At 35.8% G+C, this 12,646-nt stretch overlaps 1 protein-coding gene across 3 annotated transcripts in view; it reads right to left on the bottom strand.

The window, feature by feature from the left end:
- Positions 1–2,109: 2,109 nt before the first annotated feature.
- Positions 2,110–12,646, bottom strand: part of KIF18A (kinesin family member 18A) — a 110,110-nt gene continuing 99,573 nt past the window's right edge. For 2 of the 3 annotated variants that reach the window (XM_056801993.1, XM_056801994.1), the window contains exons 15-18: positions 10,590–11,046; positions 9,386–9,493; positions 6,136–6,245; positions 2,110–2,660 (exon numbers count right to left, since the gene is read on the bottom strand). In XM_056801993.1, the coding sequence (XP_056657971.1) occupies positions 2,509–2,660; positions 6,136–6,245; positions 9,386–9,493; positions 10,590–11,046 (827 nt within the window). In that variant the 3' untranslated portion in view covers positions 2,110–2,508. Of the gene's footprint in view, positions 2,661–6,135; positions 6,246–7,457; positions 7,651–9,385; positions 9,494–10,589; positions 11,047–12,646 lie in introns of those variants that run through there. The other variant, XR_008912762.1, reaches the window with a different exon arrangement.

The raw sequence follows: 12,646 nt of genomic DNA, 5'->3' as shown, positions 1-12,646 counted from the left end.
CATCTAGCTTACCTTGGTTCATAAATCTTACATTCCAGGTTCCTATGAAATGCTGATATCTTGGGTGACAATGAACTTAAATGGATGGGAATAGTTAAACTTAATTCAGGTGATCATAATATGGACTACCATGGGCAAAAATCCCTTAGAAGAAATGGAGTAGCCCTTATAGTCAATAAAAGGGTGAGAAAAACTGTACTGGGGCATAATCTCAAAAATGACAGAATGATATGTATTTGAAGCCAAGATAAATCATTTAACATCATAGTTATGATGTTAACATAGTTAACATAGTTAACACAATGTTATGCTTCAACTATTGATACCAAAGAGGCCAAAGTTGCTAAGTTCTAAGAAGACCTATGGTATCTTCTGGAATTAACAAGAAAAAAAGATCCACCCCATTCATTGCAAAAGATTAGAATGCTAAAGTAGGAAATCAAAAGATAACTGGAATAACAGGCAAGTACTGCTAACAGCAAGGTAAATGGAGATGATGAAATTCCAGTTGAGCTATATAAAATTGCAAAAGATAATGCTGTTAAGAGTTGCATTCAATATGCCAGTGAATTTGGAAAACTCAATAGTGGCCACAGGATTGAACAAGATCAATTTATGTCCCAATCCTAAAGAAGGCAAATGCCAAAGAATGCTCAAATAACTAATCAGCTGTGTACAGCTCACACACCAGCAAGGTTATGTGGAAGATTTTGCAAGCTAAAATATGGCAATAGGTAGTAAACCAAGAATTACCAAAAGAGCAGGCTGGTTTTTTGAAGAGGCAGAGGAACTTAAAATGAAATTGTTAACACTTGCTGGACTACAGAGAAGACAAGGTAATTCTAGAAAAAAAAATGTACTTCTGCTTCACTGATTATACTAAAACCATAGACTGTGTGGATCACAATAAAATGTGGCAAGTCCTCAAAGAGAGAAAAATCAGATTCTTTTACTTGTCTACAGGGAACCTAGATGTGGATCAAGAAGCAAGTTAGATCAAATATGGGACAACTGATTGGTTGAAGACTGGGAAAGGAATACAGACAGGTTGTACATTGTCACCTTATTTGAGTTACATGCAGAGTATATCATGCGAAATACCAGGGTGGGCAAATCAAAAGTCAGAATTAAGGTTGCCAGGAGAAAATATCAACAATCTCAGATATGTAGATGATACTACTATGAGGGTAGAAAATATAAAAACTGGCTTGAAGCTGAACATAAAAAACCTTTATCTCTCAGCAATTGGTCCTATGATCTCCTGGCAAATAAAGGGAGAACAAATGGAAGCAATGTCAAATTTTATATTCTTGAGCTCAAAGATCACCACAGATGTCAACTGCAGGCAATAAAATTAAAAGACTTACTGCTTAGAAGGAAAGTGATGTCAAATATGGACAGTATACTAAAAAGCAGAGAAATCATCTTGTTGACAAAGATTTGTACAGTCAAAACCATGGTTTTTCTAGTACCAATGTGCTGCAGATTTGACACCTTTGAATTGTGGTGTTGGAAGAAGTCTTTTGAGAGTTCCTTGGACAACAAGGAGATAAAATCAGTCAATACTTAAAGAAATTAATTCGGACTATTCACTGGAAGATCAAATAATGAAGCTGAAGCTTAAATACTTTCATCACACAATGAGAAGACAGAACTCATTGGAAAAGATCCTGATGTTGGGAAAGACTGAAGGGGATGGCAGAGGATAAGATGGATACTATCATGGAAACAATAAACATGAACTCCTAGACAGACAGACTGTGGGAGATAGTGGAGGACAGAAGGGCCTGGTGTGCTTTGGTCCATGGTTATCATGAAGAGTTGGATATGACTGAACAATAGCAATCTAAGAGACATTAATGAAAATGAATCAATTCAAATAATAGTTTACATTATTATCAGAGATCTGTGAATTATTTTCAGATCTAGTTTAGGTACCCAAAAGGCAGGCCTAACCTGAATTATAAGAAAATTTCAAATAACCAGCTATGAATGGTTATGACAGAAGCCCAAAATATAAATAAAAAACTATTTGTAATACATGAAATCAAGTTGAAAACCCATGCCCAAACTCAGCTGTAGAATCTGTACTTCAAATATACCAAAAAGTAGACAAAAGAAATTGGTGTATTTTATTCATGAAAATTATTTAAGTAATTTATTTCCAACTATATGTTTACAAGCTATTTCCATAAAAATATTTCAGGAAAAGGAGACCACAGGTATGAAAATTTTAATTTAAATATCCTATGATAAGAAACAATTACAAAAACAAAAACCATGTTAAATGAGACATAGTGACAAGAAATGGGCTATCAAAACATGTTAAAAGTATAAAAAATTTACATCTAATTTTCCTGCTGAAATTTACATTTTATTTAAAAGAACACATGAAAGGGAAAGGGGCATTTTTTCCTTCTATTCTAGGATGTTTTATACAGAAACCTACAAAGTCTATTTTCAAAAGCTTCTTCAAAAGTACCTAGAAAGACACACAAAAAGCACACTTTAATTCTTCTTGGGAAAATATTTTAGAAAATTAGGCTTGATAAAAGTGGGTGACTTTGATTTTGAACTGAATGTTATGTTTCCTTCTGAAATACTTCTCCCAAATTTTCTCTGCACGCCTTGATTTAGTTCATGGATACTTCTTTTATGTGCTGAAAAAGAGAAATAGAATGCTAAAATGCCATTCAAGAAATAATTCATTCACTTAATACTTGTAGGAATTATAAACCCAAGAAGGAAAACACATTCACAGAATTCAACCATGTAAAAAGTAAAATACCAGTCCTTTTGGTTAAAAAGTAAAGTTATTAAAAGTCCTATCTAGAGATGCTAAAGACAAATTTTTAGAAGCTAAATGCAATGATTTCATTAAGTCCTCATGGAGTAGAGTTCTTTCATATATCCCAGAACGTGAAGTAACCTTTCTATCTTTTCCCCTCTCATCTAATTAAAGATCCTATTTTCACTGTCATTCCCCTTGCTTTTCTTACCTCATTAACTTTTGTCCCTGTTTTTCTGTCTTAAATACATGTACCTTTTTCCAGTCCTGAAGAAAAAAATTATCACTGGTCTCACTGCTTCTTTCAATTTTATGGTCTTAAAACAAAGAGGTATTTTTTCATTGATCTAGCTTGTTTTTAATTTAATTTTGATATCTGAATGTATCCCTTTCCACCTTCCATTCAGCAAGTCATTCTTCATAACAAAGATTTAAGATTTAAAAAGAAAAGTGAAAAAATAAGCAGTTCCATAAAACTAACCAACAAATAAATCCAATAGTGTATATACTAGTCCACACCCATAGTCCTCAAACTCTCCGAGTTCTCAAGAACAAGCTTGGTCATTATCATCATTCAGCATTCATTTTCATTCTGGTTTAATGCTTTTGATTTATGTTACCATGGTCACTGGGTAAAATGTTGCTTTCCTATTCCTGCTTACTTTAGCCTGCATCAGCTCATGTAAGTATTTTTATGTTTCTCTGAATTAATATTCATCTCTCTAGGTACAGTAATATTCCATCTTTTTATGTACTATAATTTGGCCAGCCATCCCCCTAGTAAGTGAGCATCTTCTTGGTTTTTAGTTCTTTGCTACTCCCCAAAGTGCTGCCAGAGGATCACTGAGATCATTTTGATATATAGGAAGCTTTTCTGTTTTTGATATTCTTGGGATATGTGCCTAGTAGGTAGAATATGAGGGTCAAAGGATACAGTTTGTCCATCTTGCTAGCATAATTAATTCCAAATTGTTTTTCAGAGTTCAATTCTATATTTTTTTGAAGTTTATTTTGCTTGGCATCTTCCCACTTTAAAACATCGTCTTTCTCTGCAAACTAACCCTTTCTCAAACTCTTCATTATCATCAAGGATAAGCTTATATGAACCTTGGTGGGAGGTAGGGAAAAACAAGAAAGGAAGAAAGAAGGTCGATAAAGAGATTTAAGGAGAAATTAGACCTGGAAGAAGCAGAGGAAACAAATGATAACTCCTCCTATACTAGGGAAATGTGCAAATATTTGAAATACAAAAAGGAAAGAGCCTAATAACCTAAGAAGGGAGACTGATCTAAGAAAGAGAAGAAATCCCATTAAAAATAAGGCCATTCATTAGATCAGAGGTTCTTTTTGCATTTGTATATTAAATTTCCTTTTTAAAATATAGCTATCAAAATAGTTTTTCTTCAATTTTATGTGCTAAATTGGTTTGAATAGAGGTGACAACTTCCCTTTGAACCTGGCATGTATAAAAATTACATGCAGAATAGGCTTGGATTATTTTTCAGTGTGTGTTTTTTTCCCAAAGAGATCTGATTTTAAGGGGTGTGGTTTGCATTTAGAGTAATAGGTTACAATATGTTACTTGTTTGCAAAATTATAAGGAACTCAAGGATTCATGAGTTAGCACACATCTACAGAACAAATAGCTGTCACTAAATATCACTAAATACAATGCAAGTAGTTAAATATTTTGAGGACATTTTCATTCTCAAGATTTTCTTTGGTGTCTTAAAGCTCTGTCTATAAATCACTTTTTACTTGACACTGCACAATCACAGCATGCAAACACCAATAAAGCTTGGCAACATAAAGAACTTTAAAATGAAAATAGAACACTAATAAGAGAGGGTGAAATTAAGGGTTTTCATGTAAGATTCAAAAACAGCCTCTGTATATGAATTTGCTTCTTCTAATCCTGTTTGCAATGACCCCACACAGAAGAGTCAAAAAACTGATTGCTCTGGAACTCTTTCTCTTAGAACATCACTGTCTAAGAATAGCTGAGTTGACAAAGAGTCCATTTCAGTGTCTGTACTTATAACAATTGTCCCGATTGGTTAGATCTACCTGAACCACTATGCCAGCATAACCCTCAGGGTCACCTCCTTTTAATGAAGAAGACTGAGAGGACATATAAAACCGAGACTGTTATTTTTCTTTCTATAATCCTATGTATTTTATTTTATGCATCTAAAACACCATTCTAATTAAGGTTGACCATACTGCCCAACCCACAGTTTTGAAAGTTCCTTCCAATTTTTAGGTTCCATGCTTCTAATTTGAAAATCTGAGGGCTAGAATGATATGATAGATAACTAACATTATTTTCTACATATATTTTGGGTAATTGTAGCTAATGTTATTAGTTCCATGAGGAGATGTTAGTAAAGGTGAAGAAGAAACTAGGAAGATGGCTGCGTGGCACAATTGTTAGTGGAAGGCTATTCTCCCAAATGGCCATGTATCACACTTCTGTGATACAGGTGAACAACCTGTATCCCCAAGGAGAACACCGGCCTTTTGAAGCCCTTTCTCTATACTCCTAGGACAGCGGTAGCAAACCTTTTAGGGACCGAGTGCCCAAACTATAACTAAACTATAAGCATGTGAGCTTCCCCCTTCCCCCAGATAGGGGAGGGAGGAAGCGCTCCCATTGGGCTGCTGGGCAGAGGAGTGGGGGATGGGAGGAATGTCCTCAGTTGCACATGGAGAGGAGGAAGGGAGCAGCCCCCTCTGGCAGGCTCCAGCACGTGGGCCATACGTTCACCAGCAGAACCCTAGGACCTCCTAATACTCCCTGAAGAGTATGCATTTAGTAGGTGTTGGCTTATTTGAACACTGAGAATCTCTCTCTATTCCCATTAGTTGCTTTTATAAGCTGGTGGGCTGGGAGCTTGGGAGTCAGTCAGAGACTGAGAATGGGTAGCAGGTGAAGAAACAATTTTTTTCAAACTGCCTGATGTATAGATTTTTCTTTAAACAGTCTAGTCCTGTATAGAGAACTCTCACTGCGGAAGCTCTTTGCAATAAGGAAGGCAAGCAGCCCCTCCCCAGTTTGGAGGGTTAGAGCTGCCTGATGCTTGATGCACTGGGGTAAGGCATATACCTAGGATAACTAAGCCAGCATATGCCAGGGGTAGACTAAGGCCCCAGGACCCGTGATGCCAAGCCCAGTTCTCTTGGTGCTAGGCTGCTTTTTGGATAGATCATATAAAACAAAAGCTTCAAATGGATATAACTCCTTTAAAAATTAATCTAAGATACAGCCCATTGACTTGTATACTATGTCTTGCCCATCAATAGCCATATTCTCCAATTCTGGTTAAGAGCTGAGACCTACAACTTACCCTTCATTGGTCTGCTTATCCTTGAACATTCCTGACTGGAAATATCCTTTCGAACACGCTTAGTAGCTACAGAATCCTGTATGGTCCTTAACGAATTGCTGGATGCAGAACTTGAAAAGAATTGATAGAAAAAATTTTGTGATTTTTACAATATAATACAGAGAACTGACATATGCATAATGCTGTCTGGTTACAAAGAGCTTTACCTGCACATGCGTGCGCACACACACACAGACACACACAGACACAGCAGGCGAGAGAGATGCCCCAAGGATTCTCCTTGCTTTATAGAAGAGGATAAAAGGACCTCTATTACCTCCCTCTCCCAGGGTTGCTGTAAGGAAGGCTGTGAGGGTCATTGAAATGGGGTATGTAAAGCGCTTCTGTGACCACAGGGATTTATTTTTGAAGGTTTTATCTCAGTGAGGAAAGCACTCTATAAACCGTCAATGGAAATTGAGAGGTGAACGACTGTTTTCTAGCTGTCTCAACAACCCAGAACTCAGCTAAGAGCAAGGAAAGGAACAAAAAAAAAAGCTCTAGTGACAGAGAGGTTCCCAAGCCCATAAAACAAAAACTTATAAACTTTAACTATCAGAAACAAGATCAAATGAGATCCTGTGCATAAAAGTGATTAGAAAACTGTAAAGTGCTATACAAAATTAAGACGGACTATAATTAATGAGAAGCCCCACAAGCAATTTACTCTTATTTTGAATTTTAACAAGCTTAGTTATACAGTTCCCTAGCCTAGATCATAACAAGCGGGATGTATTAAGAGAGAAAAAATACTGAAAAGTAGACAGAGAAACTAAAAAAAAAAATAGTTGTCTGGGGACATTTACTCTAGGGGTAAAGAACACACACATCTCAAGATGCCCTTGGGCCATTCACTTCCATTACAACATTATACAAGTGACAGATGTTTATAACAATGACCCTGAGTCATAAAGCAAAGGTTTTATTTTAGAAAAATTTCCATCCAAAATTGTGAAAATAAAGATTCTAATTATTGAGTAAACTTAAAGTTAATGCCAAATAAGGTACTATCATCCTGTCATGCTCCCTTTAAATTAATACACTTGCTTCATTTAGTCAAATGATTAGATGCTTCCCCTTCTTCTCCACCCCATTCCCCTTCTCCCCCCCAAAAGAGCATCTTATAGGCATAAGACTCACTGGCTATCTTGGATGAGTGTTTATTCTTACATCTTATTTTATGGTTGTTTTGGATTGTGTCAAGAACACAATCATTTTATATAGCATCTTTCCTATAAGAAATCTGGGCTATGAATAAATAGCACCACTTGAATAAAACTCACATTTCCAGGAATGTAATCCCAGTGTAATCAAGTAAATGGAATGTTTATGTGTGGGTCAAATATACATCCAGCTTAATAAGCTTTGTAGCTACACTTAAAAAAAGTCTTAAGATTTAGTTAAATATTCCACTGATGAAACATGTTCAATATTCATGTCACAAGAGGGCTTTGAGTCCTGGTTTTGAGGTTAGAGCTGTAAAGAGAAAGACATAAAATGTGTAGGTAGGCGTACAAAATTAAATTGACAAAAATAATGGCCAATGAGGGGAGGGATTTGAGGTTTTGTCCTTCCTTTTCACTAAACTGTTGTTAGATGATTCTCTAAAACTGCTGCTGAAAGCTACCAAAAATGTCTTGCGTTCTCTAGAAAGTTTTGTTTGATATGAGATTCTTGAGTTATAGGCAAAGTACTAATACATACTATTTAAAACTTAATCTGTTTCTTAATCACAGAATCTCTCAAAATCAGTGCAACCTTAATGGAAGAATGAGGTCATTCATTGTAGAATGAGATGAAATATTCCAGCTTTGAAACAATCAGATGGATATAAGCAGAGTCTATCTGACGTATCGTGTGGGATTATATCTGGTAAACATATTCTCAGTCAGGTAATTCTGTTATTATACTCTTAATTTATAAGACTAAAATTGTATTTTTCCAACTGACATGGTCATTCAACATGAACAGTTTAGTATTATGTTGGAATTACTAGTACTTTTGGACTATGATCTAAATATTTGGGCAAGAAGTAAAACAGACATACTCAGAATATCCACACACATATAGATTAAGCTTGTGGATAAGTGGAAAATACCAGGGTTTATTACTATCACGCTCATGTAGATTTAATTAAGGAAAAGGAGGATCAAAAAAAGTAATTATGTACATTTCTAGCATTAATCTCTCTTAACCTTAGTTAATGACAGGATCTAATTACTGTTTCCAAAGGGAACTTAACAGAAGCAATTCATATGCTTAGAAAAAATCAACTTACTTTCTTTACACATCATGTTACTGAACACTATAGTGTTAGTTGTTATCCTAGAAGCATATATCTTTATTTATATGCCACTAAACATGATTCACACAACTATGGAAATTTCAAAGTATCAAAAGTAACTGAAGGCTCAAATAGCTTTTACTTCAACATCTTAAAATCTTTCCATGAGCTTGCTTTTGACTTTTGTATAAAACAAAGCAGTCTACCAACAATGGACTGGGGATAGGGAAGTGAGGAATCAATTAACAATAAGGAAGGAGGAACAATTTGGAGGAACAAATATGACACTTGGCTTGAGCTGGGAAAAAGTCAGGAATGATTTTAATTACTAATAATATATGATAAGCAGAAGCAGCACTTTGTAAATACCTTATCTTCTGTCTTAGAATTGATATTAAATTCCAAAGTAGCAGAAATTCAGTAGGTGAATACACCATTTTTAGGATTTTAAAGAGTATTCTAGCAGTTTTAAGATGTAACCCCCTCACCCTCCAAATTGGAGATTTTACTAAATCTAACCTTTCTAGACTTCCTGAAGGGCAATAACAAATAATCTTAAAGGGTCTATTGTGCTACAGACATTGGATGTCTCATCCTTGGGAGTACAGCTTAGGTGGCCATAGCCCTTGGTTTTATATAATGCTTTCCTTACAACAAGGTCCTGTTCAAGGTAGGCCAAGAATTTTTATCTTCATTACACAAAGAGAGGAGCTAATAGCTAGGGAGGATCCCATGGAATCTAAGCAGCAATGTGAGGATTTGAACTGAGGTTTTCTGACTCTTTCATCCTCATGAGTTGCTACTGACACACTCTAGGTCTAAAGAGTTATAGAAAAAGGAGAGCATCAGGATATGTAAGGAGACACAATGGAGTGATGGATGAGTTTTACATGGACACAGCAATGGCCCAGGATTCTTGGATCTTACCTTGTTAATTTCCGTTTCCTCTTGGCAGCGGCCGTCATTGCCATGTAGGAAGGTATTTCATTTGTTGCATGGAGAGGTGCTTTAGTCAACAATGAAGGGAGGCTAAGCCTAGTTTTCAATGGTGGAAAATAAAAAGAGATAACATTAAAAAAATGATTATTATTTTTCACAGTGGTCATATAGACCATAAACATTTTCAATGATCAAAAATGTATTTCAAACATCATATCTAAACCAATCTTTTATGTAACGATGAAGAACCTGAGGCCCAGGGAGGTAGATATTGGATAAAGATATTGGAAGAAGCTTATGCAGTTATCAGTGGCAAAAATGTAGTAACAAGTCATCATCCCCTGCTGAGCAGCTAGTGAGGAGACCGTGTACTAAGTAATGGGGATGAATCTACAGTCTTCTCTGGGTGAGGCATTGTGCTTCAAGCTATCCAGCATGATGGTAGGACTTAGCAGAATTTGTGCCTTGCTGGGACAGAGAATCACTTCTATACCATGATGAAGCATTGGAATGAGACTTTAGTAAAGATTTCATATACCTATATAAATGTGAAGACATATCTCTATATAGATCTCTCTCTCTCTCTCTCTCTCTCTCTCTCTCTCTCTCTCTCTCTCTGTCTCCCCATCTACAAAAACAGTTGCTATCATAAAACTGTCTTGATACCAGTAGCAAGAAAAGGCATGGGTACCTTTCTTTGCATAAAACATGTAGAGAATGTGATGGATGAAATGTGACTAGACACATGAGGTATAAAAGTGAGTGCTGATGATTTGGATGCAATGCTATGAAAACTGGTTTAGACCTAGGAATATTTTATATTATCTAAGGGTTGCTAGAGTACCAAGAGTTGTCAGACACCATAAGAAATTGTGGAATTTTCTCCTATATTCAAAAGTATCTACAATAATCCTTTTAAAATGGTTTGGGTAGTGTAGGATGAAAACTAATGGACAAAGTAGCTCATTCAATCCAATCAAACTTAAAATATGCATAAGGTTATACATCTAGTTAGTGTCAGAGACCAGGTATAGGAACTCAGATCATCTGAGTTTCAGGTATTGGCTCTTTCCATGAATAAATCCACACTAAACCTTAAATAGGAAAAGGAGAGGAATAATTAAATCTTCTTGAAAATATCCAGAGTAAACACATTTGGGAAATTCCATTGATAGAAACCCTTGTGCCATACCTTGGTAAAATGTTATCATTTCCATTTGGTAGTAATTCCTTTTCTGATAATATAGCATTTGCGCCATTAGTATCTTCATGGATAATAAATGTAGACTCTAAATTCTCTTTCACACACTCTATCCTTCTGTCAAGAGGTATACAATCTTTTGAAAAGGGGGCATGAAAGGGACTACTGTTTGTATTCAAACTGTTGATTTCCTGAAAACTGGTTCCATATGACTGTAAACTGGGATTTTGAATGGATTTTTTACAATTTTCTGGTGTATATACAATTGCTTGGAGTCCCTGTGTGAAAGAATCATTGAGCTGAGTTTTACTAGACAATTCAGGTCCTCTGGAATGGTCGGTCATCAAGGGAGACTGGATTAATTTCCTTCGGGTTCTTTTTTGTGAAGGAGTTTTCTGTTGATTAGTTCCTGGCTGCATTTTCCCACTGGATTCATCTGAAGGTGTACCTGTTCAACAAATTAAAGCAAAACCCAACAGCTTAATCTAAACGTTTTTCCTACTAATCATGACATAGCTACCCCCCAAAAGGGGGAAAGAGCCCATTTAATTGCAATTAGTTGAAAAAAATCACAGACAACAATAAAGCTATAGAAGTAATAAAGATGAACCCAAATGTAAAACTAAGAATCAATTTTTAAAAATTTGTAATAGAAGTCCTGGAAATTGATCACATACAATATGTCCACAAACAAATAATAAATATTGGGGGGTCCTGAATATATTAAAAAAAGGTTTACGAAGATCTTACGGGAACTTCTCATTTTTATACCTGATTTAGGGTTAAAACTCCAAAGGAAAAAACAACAATAATAACTGGTGGGTATACCAATCAATAACCTTTAAACTACAGCAAAACCTAATTTGGAATTGCTGAGGAGAAGGCTACTTTGAATTGACTAAAAACACAGTATCTCATATAGCTAGGAAGGTTTTAGTTAATCAGATATTTGTAGAACATAGGGGGGAAATGTGCTAAATTCTTTTTACTGATAAGGGTATGCAAGTTGGTATATCACAGTATCATGGATTTAAAGATAGAATCTGACACTCATGATCTTATTTGAAGAAATATTTTAATAGCTATAGTTAAATAATTTTTGGTAACTACAAGTATTTTATTTTATGCTCTTAAAAACATTATTCTAAGAAGGTATCCCTAGTTTTCATCAGATTGTGAAAAGAGTTCAAGACATAAAAAGGTTAAGAATCCTTGATTGAATCCAACTCCTTCATTTGACAGATGAGAAGAGATGAAGCTTAGGGGTGAAATCACTTGTGTAAAGTTTTTTTTTTGGTTGGTCTTTTTTTTTTTAAACTCGTACCTTCCATCTCGGAATCAATACCTGGTATTGGTTCAAAAGCAGTAGAATGGTAAAGGCTAGGCAATGGGAGTTAAGTGACTTGCCCAGGATCACACAGCTAGGAAGTGTCTGAGGCCAGATTTGAACCTAGGATCTCCCGTCTCTGGGCATAGCTCTCAATCCACTGAGCCACCCAGCTGTACCCTTGTGTAAAGTTACACAGGTAATAAATGGCCAAGCAGGAGCTCAGACCCACGTTTTCTGATTTTAAATTCAACACTAATTCCACTTAACTTAGATTGTTAAATTATTAGGCTACAACAATATACATTAGCAATAAAATACACAGAGAATATTTTAATCTCTGATTCAGAAGAGATGTAACCATTTTGATGGTTATTATGGTGACCACACAGAAGTGCTGACTAAGAGAGCTATGGCTAATAGGATACCACATGCAGAAAATTCACTGCTTTTAAGTAATTACAGTAAGCCTAATCAGGGTGGATCCTTTGGGGTGGGGGGGGGTCTATCTAGAATACACTCCTCTTCCTCTTCTGCCTCTCAGAAACTTTTATCTGTGTAAGCCCCTGAAGGGAAAGGTCCTCTCATTCTATGTCTATACTCCCAAGTCCTGCCATAGTGCCTAGCTGCTTGAAAAATATTTAAGTCAATTCCAAACTCGTTCTTCCAACAACGATCTCTAAATAAATCGTTGACTTTTCACTGTTCTATTTCTGAAGCT

This window comes from Monodelphis domestica, chromosome 6 (genome assembly GCF_027887165.1).
Source record: "Monodelphis domestica isolate mMonDom1 chromosome 6, mMonDom1.pri, whole genome shotgun sequence".
NCBI lineage: Eukaryota > Metazoa > Chordata > Mammalia > Didelphimorphia > Didelphidae > Monodelphis > Monodelphis domestica.
The sequence above is the reverse complement of the archived record's forward strand: the minus strand, read 5'-3'. Positions and strand labels throughout refer to the sequence as shown.